This window comes from Equus quagga, chromosome 15 (assembly GCF_021613505.1).
Source record: "Equus quagga isolate Etosha38 chromosome 15, UCLA_HA_Equagga_1.0, whole genome shotgun sequence".
Taxonomy (NCBI): Eukaryota; Metazoa; Chordata; class Mammalia; order Perissodactyla; family Equidae; genus Equus; species Equus quagga.
The window spans coordinates 58,414,225-58,434,357 of NC_060281.1; the positions used below are offsets into that span (position 1 = coordinate 58,414,225).

Here is a 20,133-nt window from a genome sequence, read left to right on the forward strand (position 1 = left end):
TCTGCCCACCTGGCATTTCTACAGTTTGGACAGCAGGTGGCACATTCAACCAGATGAAAGAAACCAGTTCAGTTCCTTTTTTTTAAACACCAGCCTACCACACCTGGGAGAAACCCCAAGAGCTGGGTGCAGAAGAGTATTAAGAACAAACACATTAACATGGAGGAGTAGTTTTAGAAGGGCACAGAACCATTTAAAATGATCTTCGTGAAGCATTTACAAATCACCAATGAAGAGACTCTAGTCCAAAAATGTGCCCAGAAGCACTCCTCAACCGGCTCGTCATGTGACCCTGGCCAGACACACAGCGGTTTGGTTTTCTTGTCTGGAAAAAACTTGACCTAGCTGCTCACAAGTGGAAAACAAATGACTACTAGAATGTAAAATTTTAAGTAAGGTGCAGTGCAGGTTCAACTACTTCTGGTTTTGGACACTTCACAGAACTAGTTTCCGAACCTCTGCAGGCACCAGTCTGCCTCGATCCTTGGCAGCTAACTTTACTATGAGCAGTGAGCACACGCTGGGATCTCTCTAGCACTAAGCCCCACTGTGATGCTGATGCTGAAGACTGACTAGGAAGGACCGTTCAGTTCCTGAGGGGCTGCGGACCAGGCACTTCAATCTTGTTTGAACCAAGGACCCTTCGAGAACCTGATGAAAGCTAAAGAAAAGCACGTGTGCCCGCACATTTTATACGTGACTTCAGGGAAGCCCCGAGGATTAAGACCTCCTGACCCCGAGGTGAAGGACGGAGACACAACTACCACCTCCCCTGTGCAGAACTCTGCCTCCCCTCCCAGCCCCCACCCCTTAGAAGGAAGATGGACCTCGACACATGCACACGGTCCCCAATCTCCTGCAGTCAAAAGCGTTCTAAGGAGCAAGCCTGCAAACTTGACCGCTGCTTCCTACCTTCTGGTGGGCACTGTGAGGCGGCCCAGAAGGAGAGTTAGAAAGAGCACAAAGAAGAGCACCAATTCGGCCAGCAGGAGCGTGGAGAGACAGGAAGCACAAACCAGCCAAGGGACATCTCTCACCTCTGGATTTAGTGAGTTATTCTCGGATGATTTTGTTGATAACAAGATGTGGGTGAAGCCGTCCTGCTTCCTGACGACAATATCTCTGTATCTGTAGGCACTTTCTGTTTGCCTCACACTGAAACGCAACCGCTTGTCAAAAGGCTGGTCTCTTCTCTCGTCAATAAATTTCCTTTTCCCAGCTGTCACTCCTGTAACAGATGTCTGTATGTTGGTTGTTCCATTGGCTGTTAACGCATCCATAAACGGAGATGTACCTGTCAAGAGTTTGAAATCACAGTCGTCTGTGATGTCCTGCTACCAATTCACTCCCCAGTGTTGTCTACGAATTAAGTAAAAATGCTCATTACAAACCCAGGTTTAACATATTAATGCAGGAATGTTAAAAATTAGAACCTTTTCAAAGTCTCCTTTTAAAGGCATTTTCCCATTCTAAGTCTGACAAGGAAATCACCCTCTTGCTTATCTTGCCGAAGAAATAAAGATGGAAAGATACTTGCTGAAAAGAGGCTACAAAATTTGGGACTTTTGAAGAATGGAGTTAAAAGAGAATAGGTCTCAGAAGTTGAAAGAAAAAAGGAAATTGATTCAAGAAAATATCTTATTAGAGCCAAGGCTATCTGCCATTTAGCTGAAATTTCTTTTTCTGAATCAAGACTGACTTGTACAGACACGCAACGCACCCGTCTGTCCCTGCTGTTTATGGAATGCGGCCGCAGCCGCCACCGCAGACGCTGCCCTCTAGTGGGGCACCGGAAACACTCAGTTCTTTGTTCTGCTGCCCTGGGATGTGACTAGTACACCGTCTGTCCACTGGTCCCAGCTCTACCACGTTTTCCAACAGCCTTTTAAGCAGCTGAAGACAGCTCTCTTTCCTGCCACGTGAAATGTTCTGCTAACCTTCCCTCCTGTGGCAGCTCCTCGACATTAACCCGGTGCTGTTTTCAGTCAGTCTTAAAGATACGGTCTCCTGAACTTAATACTTCTTATTATAATAAAGTCGACAGTTTCACTTAATACTTTCCTAGGGTTACCAAGCTATGTCAGGGTAAGAATTCAAGTCGTAAGGTAAATAATTATCTTATTGATATGATTCGTCTAAATACTATCTAAGCTGGTAATGAATGTACAGAGCCTTTGGGGAGTAGAAGCAAGGGAAAGAAATGTAAGAAGCCTGGATCAGGCTCTACTAATAAAATTAGCAATGACAGAAGTTTTCTGAGGGGAAGAACATGATTAATTATGGGTCAGAAATATTACCTTCAAAGTGAAAGAAAATGAGCCAAAGCTATCAGAAACGACTGATGAATGGGCATTTAGAGAAGTCAGTCTCCTTGGTTAAACAATCTGACTTTCAGTCAACTGGCAGAAATATTTTGGAGGGTTTCTTAAAAAAATAAATTCAATGTTTTGAAATTTTGGAAGAGCTTATAGTACATGTATATAGTTCAAGAGTCTAAAAATATAAAAAGATCCATGGCAAAAGGCCTCCCCCCACCCCACCCCAGGACCCTGACCCTCCAGCTGGCCACCATTTCTGGTTTCCAGGTACCCTTGCAGAGTATCTCCATGCATAATACAAGCAAATAAGGATATCAATATTTCTCCTTCACCATCTCCCCCTTTAAAAAAAAACAAATGATATTATATACACATAGTGTTCTGTTACATCCTGCTTTTATTCATTTGACAGTATCTTAGAAATTGCTGTCTATCAGGTCATAGCTTCCTTATTCCTTCCCAAGGCTACACAGCAGTCCACTGAGTGGATGTTCTATGATTCATTTACCAACCCACAGTGCAATAAACACTTATATTCAGCGATTTTCTGATATTACAAACAATGCTGCGATGTGTAACCTTGGCTTATGTCTTTCCAATGCTGGCAAACCTATAGGATAAGTTTCTAAAGGATGTGTAACCCGGCATATTTCTAACTGAAAGAGCATTTGATAAGCTGTTACCAGTAAGAAAGGGTGTTGCTGAATCCTTCTGAGGAAGCTAGCAAGGATCCTTTCTCTTTCTTTTAACCTTTAACTTCTCCTCTATCAGGTCCTTCCCCTCTCTGTCTTTGAAAGCGTTCTCCAGTCTCTTCTACTCTCAGATGCCTACTCTAATCTGCTCTTCTTCTCAGCACTGCCCTCTATTCTCATATCCATCACAGCCTCACCTGGTCTACACTTGCTGTCTCCACTTTTCTCTGTCCCTCATTCCTCACCCCACTCGAATTGAGAGCTAGAGTCAACACGACCAGATAACTTCCTGAGCATAGAGAAACAGAGTAATTCTGAACCATTGAGCCTGGGTGCCCAGGAGAGACAGGGCAACCACAGGGGAGTCTGACGTAGCTAGAGGAAGAGGAGAAGAGGAGAAACTCAGTTTTACCCACGGTGATTATTCAGGTGAAGATGCTACAGAGCCCAGAACTGGGGCAGGAGGAGTCAGGGTTGGAGGTAAGTACTTGGGAGCTGGTGCCCAGAAATGATGGTTGAACTCAGAAGTAGGAGCACCAAGGGGAAGAACAAGAAAGTGGGCCTCCTAGAGAGTGCAGGGCGAGGAGGCAAGAGAGGAGGAGGAAGGGAATCATAGGCTTCCCCAAAGGATGGAGAAAACGCCATGGCAATGAGGATCTGTCAATAGAGGCATATGCCACAGAGAGGTGGAGAATGGAGAAGAGGGAATGGGAGGGGAGATTAGAGGCCATCAACAAACTCGAGCAAGTTGTTTCATTAGAGTGCTAACTAAAAAAGCCAGACTATAGGATACAATGAAAGACAAAGAAAAATAGTTGAATAAAAACATAAATGTTCAAATCAAGAATCTGTCAAAATGCTTTTTTTGTTGGTGAGGAAGATTGGCCCTGAGCTAACATCTGCGCCAACCTTCCTCTATTTTTTGTATGTGGGACACTGCCACAGCATGGCTTGATAAGCAGTGCGTAGGTCTTCTGTGCCAGGGATCCAAATCTGCAAACCCCAGGCCACCGAAGTGGAGTGCCCGAACTTAACAAGGCCACTGGGCTGGCCCAGCAAAATGCTGTTTTAAGGAACACAGAAATACAATGGCAGGTGACAGGATACTGTTATTTAGATGATGGCTGACAATCACAATTTTCCTGCCTAAAGAGATCACATCAGGACTAAGCCTGTGCAGAGGCAAGATGGGAGGCCACACAACATGGGGGTGAAGAATGATGTGATAAAGGGACGAGTGGAGACAGGCTGGAGGCTCTGGCATTCTCAGGAGGAGGCGGTTCCTGCAGACCACACATGCCAGTGTGCTAATAATGACAAGTGAGAGCTGTCTGGGTCTTTAAGAGTCACTAACCTTGAGCTGGAGTTTTAGTTGGTGCTGTATTAAAGCACAGTAAGAATGACACTGGCAAAATCGGAGGATGCCAAGCGCTCGTCGGCTGCCCTCCACCAGGACAAAGCCGGCCGGCTGTGGGTCAGCCCCGTCCATCCCTGAACTGCTCTGCTTGTCAGTGTCTTTTCTTTCCCGATTTGAAAGCCACACATTCCTGCACTCTCCAAGCAGTTTTCCTGATGGCTTCTCCCTATGGAAGCAGCATTTCTAGGCTCTGGGGTCCATGTAGCCTTCATATGTGAGCTTCAGCAAAAGCCCAACATCATCTTTGGGGCAACAGGGCCTATGGAGCTGTCCGTGGTCCTGCAAATTTAGGAAGGGTATTCATGCTGGCTCGCGCTGACCAGGACTGCTGAAACTCGGCCTTCATCGTCCTCTTAAACCCCTACTGCTCCCTGGTGCCAATACAGTCCCTGCTGATGGTAGACTCTGTGATCTTGCCAGTGCCTCGACCACCACACCTACCCCAATATGATGACTCCTGGGACCTTCTGTTATCCACCTATGGGGCCATGTGACATCTAACTGGGGCCTATTTAGGTAGAGAAATATTCATAGCAGGGCTGAGTCTTGGAATCACAGACTGCCAGCACCAAGCCAGGTCCCCCCCCATCATTGATGCCCCTTGGCCCTTCACTCATGACAATCAGCCATGTTCTTTCACCGTCCACGTCTGTGCTCACCTCAGGGCCTTTGTACCTGGTCTTACCTCTGCCTAGAATGTCCTTGCCCTAGAGCTTCAAATGGTGGCTTCTTCTGCTTATCTGGTCTGCAGCTCAAATGTCATCTCCTCAGACAAGCCTTCTTGGACCACCCCACCTAATGTGGGTCCCATCCTATCACCATTTCACTTTGCCCTAGTTTGTTTTCTTGGTAGCACTCCTCATCAAAGTTCTTTCTTTCCATTTGTTTATTTATAATATAACGTTGTTGTTGTACTCCACTAGGCTGCGTAAGAGCAGGGTCCCTGTCTGTTCCCAGTGCTTAGAACGCTCGACAAACATTTACTGAATAAATGAATGGAAGGGACCCTGAAGTCCCTTTAGTCCAGCTCCCTCCACTTAGAGATGAGAAGGTAAGGGGCCTCCGAATGGCACACAGCTGATCACCTCGTGCCAATGCAGGGACAGTAATTTAGAGCAGAATCAACTGTTAATGACTAAACTAAAAGGTAAACGCAGAGATTCAGGGGAAAACACCCCACAAGGTAAACCATGTGAAAACTTCGTGCGGCTCACTAGACGAACAGTTTCGTCACAAACAGGAGCACAAGCTGTCCCAGTGACCTGATGGCTCCTAAGGTTTGGTTTCAGAGCCACTGAATGCTTTCCAAGGACCTAAAGGCACTTAATTCAGCGAGGAAAAACCCATTTTAGTGTCTCTCCTAATAAATGGTTTTCTTTTAACATGTTCGAGAGCAGAAAAGATACCCTCAAACATTACTGTTAACCTGTTAAAATGCACTGTGTCAAAAAGCGTCTCTCTCTGGAAATGAAAAGTGGCTTCTGCTTCCAACCTGAAGAGAGAAACGGTATCTGGATTTCCTCACTAGCCAGTGAGAACTGAAAACTGAACAAAATCCACAAAACAACTGTCTCAGAGCCCGGGTGACAGGCCATGCAGAAACACGGCCCCAGCGTGAAGGGAACAGACAAGCCAAGCCCAGCAATCCACCGGGCCTTCTGCTGGAGGCCGTCTCCACACTGCAGGTGCAGGGAGGGGGCCCAGACACAGCCCGGCCAGAACCTGTAACTGAGAACACAGACTGAGGAGAGAAGGCCCAGGAGGCTATAATTTGTGTGGCAGGGTATCAAAAAGGAGGGAGCTACAGAGAAAGTTCCAGAACTGTGTAGGGATCCTTGTGAGTCTTTGTTGAACACCAATCTGAGCATGCATAGGGTGAACCTCCACAAGACTTGGCAGAGAACAACTTTTGAGGAAAGAACAACTACCTGTAAACTGACTCACGGCCAGAGTTCAAACAGGGCTGGGAGTCCGCACCAGCCAGAGTGGAGAGACCTCAGTGAACACACGGGACACAGGGTAGAGCCCAGAACAGGCACATGTTGGTCGTGGAACTAACGTAGCTCTAGAATGAAGGATGCTCTAGAACTACACTAACAAAGCTTAAAAATAAGCCTTGAAAGAATCAAACTGATAGGCAAGTAACAACTGGCCGCAAGAACAAACCCAACACTTTGAAGAGCATGCGACAAAACCTAGCACTCCAAACATAAAACGCAGCAATGCTTAGCAACCAAAACCACTAGACACGCAAAGAAGTAGGGAAGTAGGACCCAAGATCAAGATTAAATCAGTTAATAGAAAGAGATCTAAAAGTGAGAGATGACAGAATTAACAGAAAAGCATATTTCTAAAACTAGGAAATGGTTAACCAACTTGTGGGGCGCATCATCTGACACATATTAAGCAGCCATTATCATGACATTACGCAGATTTTTAAAATACAGGTCAGTAAGTACATCATAGCACCTACCCTCTATATTACATGTTACATACGCCAAGCTCTCAACATAGGTAATCTAATTTAGGTCCATATAGGATACCTGAAAGTTGGGCCATGTCTGCAGATCTGACCCTGAGCTTGTGTTCTTTCACTTTGTGACCCCAAAATTATACACGAAAGAAATGAAAACTAAAGATAACAAAGGCGTATACACAGTGTGGTCAACAATGCTTACATGCGAGTTTACTAGGAACGGCTCTTTCTTGATGATAGAGATAGGGGTTATTCTTATATTCCTGGTACTTTGTAAATTTCTACAATATACTACTGACATAATCAGGGTAAAAACCACTTCAAAACAGACTACAGCATCCAAAAGCCAGATAAAAATTTCTGGGATATTATTTTTAAACAGATAAAGATTTAACTGGTATTTCTCTAAGTGCCTTTTAGTTTAGGGTTGTTTAATCAAAAGTTGGTAAGTTTAATATGCTGTCAAGGCAGTATGGCTCTAAACAGCAAGAAAAGTTCAGAACTAGTTCTCGGTATTTGGGACATGCATGGCCATTACCTTCTCTAGTCCAAAGTCAGAAAGCAAGCACCGTGGGGTCTACAGAATCACCAACCATCCTTCACAGAGTTTAACACTGCAAAATACTGCTATCTATCCACACCTACTGAACCCAATCCTCTTTAACTATACAAGAGCCTACCGTTTTATTCAGATTATATAATCTGCAAATTGAATTCATTAACAGAAAGCTTTTCAAACCAATGTGGAAGGTAGGCGTAAAATACCAGTATCCCTTTTGTCCATAACACATTAAAAGACTCCTTTATAAATAATTATATGAGTCTCCTTCAATTTCAGTTCCCCTATCCATAGGAACCTCCAGATTTAAGGCTATATATGCTCATTCTTAGCTGTCTTCAAAAAACAAAAACAAAAACCCATTAACATACCATCAGTGCTGCTGTAAAGTTTTGCTCCCACACGACTTGATCTATTAGGAACAACGGGAGCACACTGCAAACTTCATCTGTGTTTGGGCCTGATTTTGTCTGGAGAACGCTGGTGAGCACACAGTCACACTCAGCTAAGTCTAGCTGAACAGGGACACACACAACACACACCTCCAACAGCCACCCCACCCACAGGAGGGGTTACAGCTGAGTGACGTCAGGAGCCCTAGAGCACTTCATGACAACCCACCTAACTCCCCCGACACCCACTTCCACCGGCAGACTGCAGCCTTTTTCAAGATAAAGTGCCACATTTACTGTAGTACTTATGTTTTCCTTAGCCATTTAACATGTCAAATCATGCTACTGTTTGTATTAGGGTCCTATCTTACTTCTAAATGTGCCAGTGACAAAGCTTTTGAGTGCTGGCCCACTATCCCATTTCCCCCATAAGCCCTGTGGTTTTAGTGCATGACTGCACAGCGTGGTGATTTTTAGGAATGCGTGTATCACATTATAGCAAAACTGCCTGTAAGTCTTCTTTCCATTGCTCAGTATCAAAGTCATTCTTTTGGCCTTATTCAAGAAAGAATTTATTCACAGCCACGTTTTAGACCTGGCCCTAAAAATAAAACCATCTGAAGAACGATTTGCTTCAAGAGGCCATACATACACCAACCACAGCTCAACGGGGAATGAGGATGGAAATGCCTATGAGCAAACCCCACATTCTGAGAGCTTTGTTTCTCATCAGCAAAACCCTTCCAGGAGGAACTTCCTCACGTCAAACCGGGGGCTCCACCCAAACCCCACTGCGAAGTGCCTAGACACTGCTGGGAGGTAGAGGTAAGGAATCAGGAACAATGCGCTTCCACAGCAAAGGCCCCTGAGGCTTCCTGAAGCCGAATAAGGATGCTCCAACAACCAGAGAGGAAAGTGTTATATGTTTGTGTTCCAAATCTTTCTCTCTAGTCACGAATGTGTTGTTAGTGTTTCAGGCTCATTTTCAAGTTAATTAGATCCCTTTTTGTTTCAAAGACCAGCAGCTACCACACAATCCTCCCCTGGAGACCTATGTTTTATAACAGCAAATGGCACCTCGCATACAACTCCATCAAACCTCGATGTGCTGAGGAATTCCTCCCCAACTCAGACCACGTCACCGGCCAAAAACACATCCTCCTTGGACATCAATTAGGAGGAATATCCAGTCCCGACCTGTCACCCTGCAGGGGGGTGACAAGGAAGGTACAAATGGCCTTTAGAATTGGCCAACATGTGCTGCCCTGTGACTCCCAGCCCACCCAGACTCTCCCTGGAATGCCCCTCAGGATTACTCCCCCGGATGACCCCCCCCCCCCCCCCCCCGGCTAGATTTGCCCAAGGACAACCTGCAGCTCTGGACTGGGGATTCAGAAACGAAGTACAAGTCCATTTTCACAGCACCACTGAATGCTGTGCTGGTAGGTGCTCTATGTTTGTGCACTGTATTAGCACAAACCCAGTGACATAACATCGCCACTTGAGACACTGAGCCTCTTCATCACACATGTTTAACGTAACTAAACTGAAATATAAGAAACTTTTTCATTAAGAATGCGTCTGGGGCGTGACATCAGCATCATGGCGGAGTGAGGTCTCTCAGAAATCTTTCCCCTCCAATATACCACAAGAAAAAATCCATACTCCAACAGAGGACATCCAAACAACGCAAAAAATGTGGGAGAGACCCATGCAGCCATATGACGGAGGGCGGAGAGACTGCAGTCCCCTCGGAGGAGGTGGAACGGGGTAAGAGAAACCTTCACTCCTTCACCTTAAAAACTGCAATCCACGACCATGGGAGGTGCCTGAGAGGGAAGGAATGGAGGAGGGGACGTTCATTCACGGGAACATAGGAGACTCCCAAGGGCCCTCACAGCCTAAAGGGAAGCCCTCTACTGGGGCAAAAGCTTTCAGGGTTGCGGGGGGGGGGGGGGGGGGGCGGGGTGGGGATGACCTTATCAAACCAACACCCCAGGAGAGCAGAGGGAGAAAACCTTGAGAGCAGCAGGAGAAAGTGCCCCTTCCCACACCCACTCAGCGCGGCTCCCACCCCTGGGATTTCAGATGAAGGCAGAGGGTTCAGAATACGTGGCTCTTGACCTCCACCCAGTGGCGATAGGTGGTAACTGTGACCAAATGATGCGAGGATGCGAAAGAACAAAAGTCCCTCTAGCAATATCAAACACTATATTAGATCGCAGACCAGACAGACAATGACAAGTACCCAGATATCAATCCTGAGGACACAGAAATATGTATCTAAATGACAAAGAATTCAAAACAGCTATCATCAAAAAACTCAACAAGGTGAAAGAGAATGTAGAAAAACAATTCAATGAGTTCAGGAGCTGCTTCACAAAAGAGACTGAAACTATAAAGAAGAATCAATCAGAAATATTGGAGATGAAAGACACAATGGAAGAGATAAAACAAAATATGGATTCCCTGAACACTTGAGCAGACACCATAGAGGAGCGTTATCAGCATAATCAAAGATAGACATGTTGAAATGCTCCAGACAGAGGAGAGAAAACTAAGGCTAAAAAGAAATGAAGAAAGTCTCTGAGAAATATCTGACTCAATTAGGAAATGCAACATAAGAATTACAGGTATTCAAGAAGGTGAAGAGAAAGAGAACGGAGTAGAAAGCTTGTTCAAAGAAATAATAGCAGAGAACTTCCCAAACCTAGGGAAGGAAATCCATGTGGAAGAAGCTGCTAGAACTCCTAAATATGTCAATGTAAAAAGACCTACTGCAAAGCATATAGTAGAAAAACTGGCAAAAATGAATGACAAAGAAAGAATACCAACGGCAGCAAGGCAGAAGAAAATAACTTACAAAGGAACCCCTATCAGGCTTTCAGCAGATTTCTCTGCAGAAACCTTACAGGCTAGGAGAGACTGCAATGACATATTCAAATCATTGAAGGACAAAAACTTTCAGCCAAGAATACTCTATATAGCGAAAATATACATCAGATATGATGGAGAAATAAAAACTTTCCCAGACAAACATAAGCTAAGGGAGTTCATAGCCACGAGACCCCCGCCCCCAAGAAATCCTCAGGAAGGACCTCATATCAGGGGGGAAAAAAAAGGGAGAAAGGGGTTACAAAGCATGAAGTGAGCAGTTGAATAGATAGAATCAGAGAAGGATAGCAAACACTCAAGTATAGCATTAAAGACAAAGGGAAGAGAGACACCAAAAACAAAGATAATCTTGTCATTTTAACCACACACTCATAACACAAGATGGAATAAGATGTGAGAAAAACAATTTAGGAGAGGAGAGGAAAGGGACTAAATCGGATTAGTCTAAGGAAATTAGAGGCCATCAGAAAAGGGACTATCCTATCCATAAGATCTTGAATACAAACCGCAGGGTAACAACTAAACAAAAAAGCAGAACAGAGACACAAATTATAAATAAGGAGAAAATAAAGAAACACAACATTAAAAACTACATAACTTGATTGGTAGACCAAAATACACAGGAAGAAAAAGAAAGGAAATGCAGGAAAACTGGAAAATGAGTGACAAAATGGCAGCATTAAGCCCTCATATATTGATAACCATCCTAAAGGTAAATGGATTGAATTCTCCAATAAAAAGACACAGAGTGGCGAGACGGCTTAAAGAAAAATACCCAACAACATGCTGTCTCCAGGAAACACATATCAGCTCCAATGACAAACACAGGCTCAGAGTGAAGGGATGGAAAACGATACTCCAAGCTAATGGCAAACAAAGGAAAGCAGGTGTCGCAATACTTGTATCAGACAAAGTAGACTTCAAGATAAGTCGGGTAGAGAGAGACAAAGACAGGCAGTATATAATGATCAAAGGGACATTCCATCAAGAAGAAATAACACTTATAAATATCTATGCACCCAACACAGGAGCACCAAAGTACACAGGACAACTATTAACAAACCTAAAAGAAGATATTAATAATAACACAGTAACAGTAGGGGATCTCAACACCCCACTCACATCAATGGATAGATCATCCAGACAGAAAATCAACAGGGAAACAGTGTAATTAAATGAAAAGCTAAAGCAGTTGGACTTAATAGACCCTCCATCCAAAAACAGCAGAATACACATTCTTCTCAAGCAGACATGGAACATTCTCAACGATAGAGCATATGTTGGGAAACAAGGCAAGCCTCAATAAATTTAAGACCACTGAAATAATACGAAGCTTCTTTTCTGATCATAATGCTATGAAGCTAGAAATTACAAGAAAAAAGCTGAGAAAAGGACAAAGATGTGGAAACTAAACAACATGCTATTGAACAACCAATGGATCATCGAAGAAATTAAAGGAGAAATCAGAAAATACCTGGAGACAAATGAAAATGAAAACATACCATATCAATTCACATGGGATGCAGCAAAAGCTGTATTAAGAGGGAAATTCATCACAATACAGGCTTACCTTAACAAACAAGAAAAATCCCAAATAAGCAATCTCCAGTTACACCTAATTGAATTAGAAAAAGAAGAACAAACAAAACCCAAAGTCAGCAGAAGGAGAGAAATAATAAAAATCAGGGCAGAAATTAATGCTATTGAAACAAAAAAGGCAGTAGAAAGGATCAATGAAACAAAGAGCTGGTTCTCTGAGAAGATAAATAAAATTGACAAACCCCTAGCCAGACTTGCAAAGAAAAAAAGAGAGAAAGCTCTGAGATAAAATGAGAAATGAAAGAGAAGAAATAACAACGGATACCACAGAAATACAACAGATTATGAGAAAATACTACGAAAAGCTATATGCCAACAAAATGGACAATCTAGAAGAAATGGATAAATTCTTAGACTCTTACAATCTCCCACAACTGAATCAAGAAGAAACAGACAATCTGAATAGACCAATCACAAGTGAAGAGATAGAAACAGTAATCAAAAGCATTCCAAAGAAAACCCCAGGACCAGACAGCTTCCCTGGGGAATTCTACCAAACTTTAGAGAGGACTTAACAGCTATCCTTCTCAAGCTATTCCAAAAAATTAGGGAAGATGGAACACTTCCTGACACATTCTACAAGGGCAACATCACTCTGATACAAAAGCCTGACAAGGACAGCACAAAAAAGGAAAACTACAGGTCAATATTGCTGATGAATATAGATGGAAAAATCTTCAACAAAATATTGGCAACCCAAATACAACAATACATCAAAAAGATCATACATCATGATCAAGTGGGATTTATTCCAGGGACACAGGGATGGTTCAACATCCAGAAATCAATCAATGTGATCCACCACATCAACAAAATGAGGAATAAAAACCACCTGATCATCTCAGTAGATGCAGAGAAAGCATTTGACAAGATCCAACAGCCATTTATGATAAAATCTCTTAACAAAATGGAGATAGAAGGAAATTACCTCAACATAATAAAGGCCATATATGACAAACCCACAGCCAACATCACACTCAATGGGGAAAAACTGAACGCCATCCCTCTGAGAACAGGGACAAGACAAGGATGCCCACTATCACCACTCTTATTCAACACAGTACTGGAGGTTTTGGCCAGAGCAGTTAGGCAAGAAAAAGGAAGAAAAGGAATCCACATAGGGAGTGAAGAAGTGAAACTCTTGCTGTTTGCAGATGACATGATCTTATATATAGAAAATCCTAAAGAATCCATCGGAAAATGATTAGAAATAATTAACTACAGTAAGGTTGTAGGGTACAGAATCAACTTACAAAAATTAGTTGCACTTCTGTACTCCAATAACAAACTTACAGAAAGAGAACTCAAGAACACAATTCCATTTACAATCACAAAAAAGAGAATAAAGTACCTAGGAATCAATTTAACTAAGGAGGTGAAGGACTTATACAATGAAAACTATAAGACATTATTGAAAGAAAGAGATAGTGATATGAAGAGATGGAAAGAGATTCCATGCACATGGATTGGAAGAATAAACATAGATAAAATGTCCATACTACCCAAAGCAATTTACAGATTCAATGCAATCCCAATCAGAATCCCAATGACATTCTTCACAGAAATAGAGCAAAGAATCCTAAAATTCACATGGGGCAACCAAAGACCCTGAATTCCTAAAGCAACACTGAGAAAGAAGAACAAAGCTGGAGGCATCACAATTCCTGACTTCAAAATGTACTACAAAGCTACAGTAATCAAAACAGCATGGTACTGGTACAAAAACAGGCACACAGATCAATGGAACAGAACTGAAAGCCCAGAAATAAAACCACACATCTGCAGACAGTTAATCTTCAACAAAGATGTGCAGAATGTACAATGGAGAAAAGATAGTCTCTTCATTAAATGGTGTTGGGAAATCTGGACAGCCACATGCAAAAGAATGAAGGTAGGCCATTATCTTACGCCACACAGAAAAATAAACTCAAAATGGATCAAAGACTCGAAGATAAGTCCTGAAATCATAAAACTCCTGGAAGATAATATAGGTAATACACTTTTTGACATCGAACTTAAAAGGCTCTTTTTGAATACCATGTCTTCTCAGACAAGGGAAACAAAAGAAAAAATAAACAAGTGGGACTTCACCAGACTAAAGAGCTTCTGCGAGGCAAAAGAAACTAGGATCAAAACCAAAAGACAACCCACCAACGGGGAGGAAATTTTTGCAAATCATATATCCCATAAGGGCTTAATGCCCATAATATATGAGGAACTCACACAACTGAACAACAAAAACAGCCTGATCAAAAACTGGGCAGAGGATATGAACAGACACTTTTCCAAAAACATATACAGATGGCCCATAAGCACGTGAAAAGATGTTCAACATCACTAAGCATCAGGGAAATGCAAATCAAAACTACACTAAGATACCACCCTACTCCTGGCAAAATGGCTATAATCACTAAGACTAAAAATAACAAATGTTGGAGAGGGTGTGGAGAGAAGGGAACCATCATACACTGCTGGTGGGAATGCAAACTGGTGCAGCCACTATGGAAAATAGTATGGAGATTCCTCAAAAAACTAAAAATAGAAATACTATCTGACCCAGCTATCCCACCACTGGGTATCTATCCAAACAACTTGAAATCAACAATCCAAAGTAACATAAGCACCCCTATGTTCATCGCAGCACTATTCACAATAGCCAAGACGTGGAAACAATCCAAGTGCCCATCAATTGATGAGTGGATAAAGAAGATGTGGTATATATATGCACAATGGACTACTACTCAGCCATAAAAAAAGACAAATTCATCCCATTTGCAACAACATGGAAAGACCTGGAGGGAATTATGCTAAGCGAAATAAGCCCGACTGAGAAAGACAAACACCAGATGATTTCACTCATATGTGGAATAGGAACAAACACATAGACAAAGAAAACAGTTCACAGTGGTTACCAGGGGAAGGAGAGTGGGGGTGGGCACAGGGGGTGAAGGGGAGCACCTATGTGGTGACAGACAAGAAACAATGTACAACTGAAATTTCACAGTTATAAACTATTATGTACTGAAATTAAAAAAATAGAAAATAAATAAAATAAAAAAGAATGCATCTGTCCAATTTCTGCTGCACAAACACATCTTCCCTGGCCCACCCAATCCCACTGCTTGGCTATGAGGCAGCTGGACGTCCCCCTTCCCCAACCCTGCCCCTAACCACGTGCTCTAGTCATTAGGTCCTGCTGCCTCAGCCTCTGGACCTCAAAGATGGCAGAAGTAGCAGAGCAAACGAGAGGGAAGCCCGGATGGTCTTTGGTGGCCAGCACCACACTTCCCGTGAATGTGCTGGAAACCATAACAATGTCTTGCCAGATCAGCCAGTTATCCAGGCCACACAAAACAGCCATGGTCACTCCAAAATACAAGTGCCTGAGCAGTCTCCTTCCTATTCCAGCTGCTCTAGCAATTGCTGTCCATGCATCTAGATTCGAAGGTCTTTCTCTTCTAGTCATTTCAATATGGCTACCCTACACTGAGGCTGATCATCAACTCTGGGGTTCTGTCTAGGGGTGGGTTGGTGCTGTGTTCTCCCTGCCTGTTCTTCACAACAGTGCTTTTCAAGCTCTGGGATACAAAATCAACTTTGTGGATGCCAATGAGTATTTACTTAAAACAGAAAAGACTAAGAGAAACTAGAGAGCAACACCTATCAGCACCCTGGGCCACTCCATAAAATGTGTCTTACTATGGGTTGCACTTGAGAAGGGTGAGAACACTGCTTTAGACCTGAGTAACTGTGCAGGCAGTTCCCATCCTGTGAGAAAGCTTGAGCCACGCTTCTGGCACAACCCACACAAGGGGCTCCCCTGACAGCACCCCCCCCGCCCCCCCACCGGACTCAGTATGGCCTTGTTGAAGCCTCCGGGCACTTGTCACACTGGGCTGTGAAGGGCTGTCTCTCCTGAGGAGGAGGGCACCTCGGTGCCTGGACCTCAGCACAGCAGCTGACTTTGGGATACATCTGACACATGAATAAACCTGAGATTCAGTGCTCATCGACCCAACCTGCATGCCTTCTGCTTCCTCGACAGCATCATGATGATCTCCCTGCCGTGGCTCACTGCCAGCTTGGGAGGCAAGTGGTTTGAGGGGAGAACAGGACACCAGGTCATTGTCCTGACTCTATAGCTAGAGATCCACGGGGTCGTTGGTCTCTGGGGGGTCACACTTCCCCCTCACTTGGCAATGGGAAGGAACAGATGCATTACCGCCGCCCTATACATTCACATTCCGTTCGTTACGCCCTTCCCTAGCCCGGCTTCTGTACTGTTCTCTTGATTCACCGGCTTTCACGCTAATTTTTCTAGATCTTGACTACTTAATCAGCCTCGCTCCTTTTCTGGCTTCTAGTTTTGCTACTGCACACTGGCCTTGGCCAACTCCAGGGCCACAACAGCTCTTCTCAGGCCTTTTATTCAAGTATTATCCCTATAAACAAGAACCAAAGAAACCCAACTGAAATAAAAACTTATCAGGTGAATAATTAAGGTTTTCCATAAGTTGGGTCCTTCTGCATCTCTGACATCATCTCCTAAGAATTAATCAGGCACTCTGCTCCAGGTCCCAGGCATGACCACGTGCATCCCGACGCCCAACGTGAGCTAGAGCTGTGCTGGGCCTGGGCGAGGGGGCCCAGAACTGTGTATGAGAGGCTGCTGGCACAGTATTAGCTCTTGGAAAAACACTGCAAACAACTCATTCTTTACAGAGTAAAAGAATACCTAAGAATGGAGGCTGCACAAAAGCCATTTTAGTCCGTAAAGCATATGAATAATTCCTTGAAACCACAAATAACTCAAGAATGCTAGAAATACACTGAAGGCAGATGAATGGAAAACTGTGAAATGAATTAGGTAAAAATCTGAGAGTACACAGAATTAGGAAGCATTTTGAAAATCAACAGAAAAAAATCCATACACTGTGGTTTCTTCAATTTAAATTATTGTTTAATAATTAACTTCTCAGAAAGCCAATCTAAAAATAAGTATGAAAAAGCAATGAGAAGACTTAAAAAGAAAAATATTATTTTAAGATAAAAGGAAAGTAGCAATTAATGAGACTAATTATTTAAAGTTTATTTTAAAGTTACATAATTATAATTTCCTTAAACCTATATAAGATCAGCCCAATTAAATCAAAGAATTATGAATCAAGAGATACATAATAATGTAATCGACAATATGTGAAGTGCAATGTTTTGCCACCTACTGCAGGGGTTCTCAATCTGCCTGCACAACAGAATCACTGGGTGGCTTTTAAACAACGCTCCTTGGGCCACATTCCCTGCTCCCCAGAGCTCCTGGGAGGGAGCGCAGGCACCTTTCCCATATGGTTCAGATGCACGCAGAAGGCTGAGAGCCCTGTTCCAGGGTACCTTGGCTGGGCATCTTTCACTGATGCAGCACACCTGTGGTCTGAAACGGGCCATTCAGGGTAACCCAAAGGAAAACACTTAACAGAGAAGACTGAGGCTAACCTAGCAGTAATGTTTCCTTCAAATCAGAAAGAGGGTCATGAAAGTCCAAATAATTGAAACAAATAAGGAAATGAAAAAAAGAAAAAGAATATGTGAGATAAGAAGCAAAGAACACTGGACAGGAGTATAGGCAGATGTGAAAACAGATAAAGGAGGGTATCAGAAATGGAGAGAAACCAGAGATATTCAAAGATATTCAACATAATTGCTTTTCACCAATAACAAACATAGTGAGTAAATAAAAACTCCATGAGAACTCAGGGTCTGGGAACCAGCAGGGAGTGTTTAAGTGCCGGCTGACATTGACAAGATCATACTGCTTCCCTTTTTAAAGACTGCAGTCAAGGGAACACGCTCACAATTTCACAAATAGCCTCAAATGTGGAAATAGTCCAATGATTGGTTCTTGTATTACTCATATTTATAATTTTTCAGTTAATATCATTCAGGAAAATAGAAATTTCCACATTCTGAGTAATCATCTTCCCTCAGAACGGACTTCTCATTCACTGACAACTCTAACATTTTTTCTTATCCTTCATCAAAAGCAAGAGGGGAAATCCCAGTGATCAGTCATCTGAGTTTCTCAGAGGAGGTAATCAGAGGTCAGAGACACGGGCAACTAACATCTAGGGCTCATCAGCCTGGTCCTGGCATCTTATTAAACCTCCATTTAGAGATGAAAACCCACGGTCCAGGAAGCTTAACCGCCTCGCCCGAGGTGACTGAGCGGAGAGGGGCGCCAAGCTCAGATCACACGCAGGTCCTGCAGATGCACCAGTGCTCTCTCCATCGCATGAAGCTGCCTGCTGCTGTAGCAAAGACATGCGGACGTGAAAAGCCAAACAGCAAAAGGTCAGTGATGGAAATGACTGCTAGTGACAAGAAATGTCTTCAAGAAGCTTTGGAACATTTCCAGGTATTGCTGCTGAGGATTTCATAGAGTTGGATTTTAGCTGGCTCTCAAGTACTTTTGCATATAGTAGATGCTCAATAAATATTTTAAAGATAATTGGCAAAAAACAGATTATGGCACATTAGGGTACTATGGCATTAACAAAGAAATGGAGAAGCCTAGATATGTATTCAGGGACCTGTGATCAAGGTTTACCATTAAAAAACCAGCCTGGAAAAGAAGAGGCTGAAGTTAGCTTTTTAAGGGTTATGCCAAGTTAAAAATAAAAAGTTAAAAAAGAGTATGGACTTAATGCTGGAGGCAATGGGGAAGGGTTAAAGGGGATCTACAGCTCACCCACCCACCTGTAACAACTAAAAATTCAGCCTAGGAAAAGAGGCATGGGAAGATCTTCCAGGGCCCGGAAAATGTGTTCTAAGCCAGTTAAAAAAAACAAAAGATCAAGGGCTGTTAGAACCCCCAACACATGTCTAATCACTTTAAGGCCTCCAAACTAGGGTCCTCACGTTACTTCTGGCATCAACCAGGGAGGAAGGGACTGAATATTCATAAATGGGGAGAAGACACCGCTGGGGCACCATGCAGGGAGTCTAGTTACCTGGGCAGAGGAGCTTGTACAGTCACACTGCATAACGACGTTTCAGTCAACGACGGCCGGCACATTTGACGGACGTCCCCTAAGATTAGTCCCATACAGCCTCGGTGAGCAGTAGGCTATACCATCTAGGTTTGTGTAAGCACACTCTGTGATGTTCACACAATGTGAAATCGCCTAACGACACATTTCTCAGACTGTATCCTCATTGTTGTGATGTATGACTGTACTTTGTCACCACTAGGATTCCTGGTCCTGTAGAGAGGAAGTTTTGGAACGAAATACCCTTCGTGCATATGTAAATGCTTCCTCACTGTGCTTAAAATACATCCATCTCTAAGTCCTATACTGCCACCTGTCCACCTTAAAGCTGCTGACTTATATTATCTAACTTTGCTTACAATGGGATGGAAAGCAACCATTTTTTAAGATGAACGGTTCAGGGATGTATCATGCTAGTACAATTATTAAAAGAAAAAACAAACCACATATATAATTTAAAAACAGACATATAATTTGATGAATAAACTGGCCTTGGCATTTCACTTTAACCACTCCTGCCTGTACACCTAGTAATGGCCTGGAGCTGTCAGGGCACCAGCTCTGCCACGTAGTACTCTCAGCTGCTCAGAGGGCACACCCCGCACACCTTGAAAGCAGTCCTGTCTCCAGGGACATCCATGGACTCTGTCCTTCAGAAAACTACAGTCCAGTGGCATCAGGTCTGTCTGGCCCCAGAGTTCATTTAGTTTGTCTACGTGCCACACTGACTCTCTTTCAGGCT

General features: G+C 43.3%; 1 protein-coding gene across 2 annotated transcripts in view; it reads right to left on the reverse strand.

Annotated features, from left to right (window-relative positions):
- CDYL (chromodomain Y like) overlaps positions 1 to 20,133 on the reverse strand; it is a 194,927-nt gene that overhangs the window by 19,534 nt on the left and 155,260 nt on the right. For both annotated transcript variants that reach the window (XM_046640315.1, XM_046640314.1), the window contains exon 3: positions 1,038 to 1,294. In XM_046640315.1, the coding sequence (XP_046496271.1) occupies positions 1,038 to 1,294 (257 nt within the window). The remainder of the gene's footprint in view (positions 1 to 1,037; positions 1,295 to 20,133) is intronic.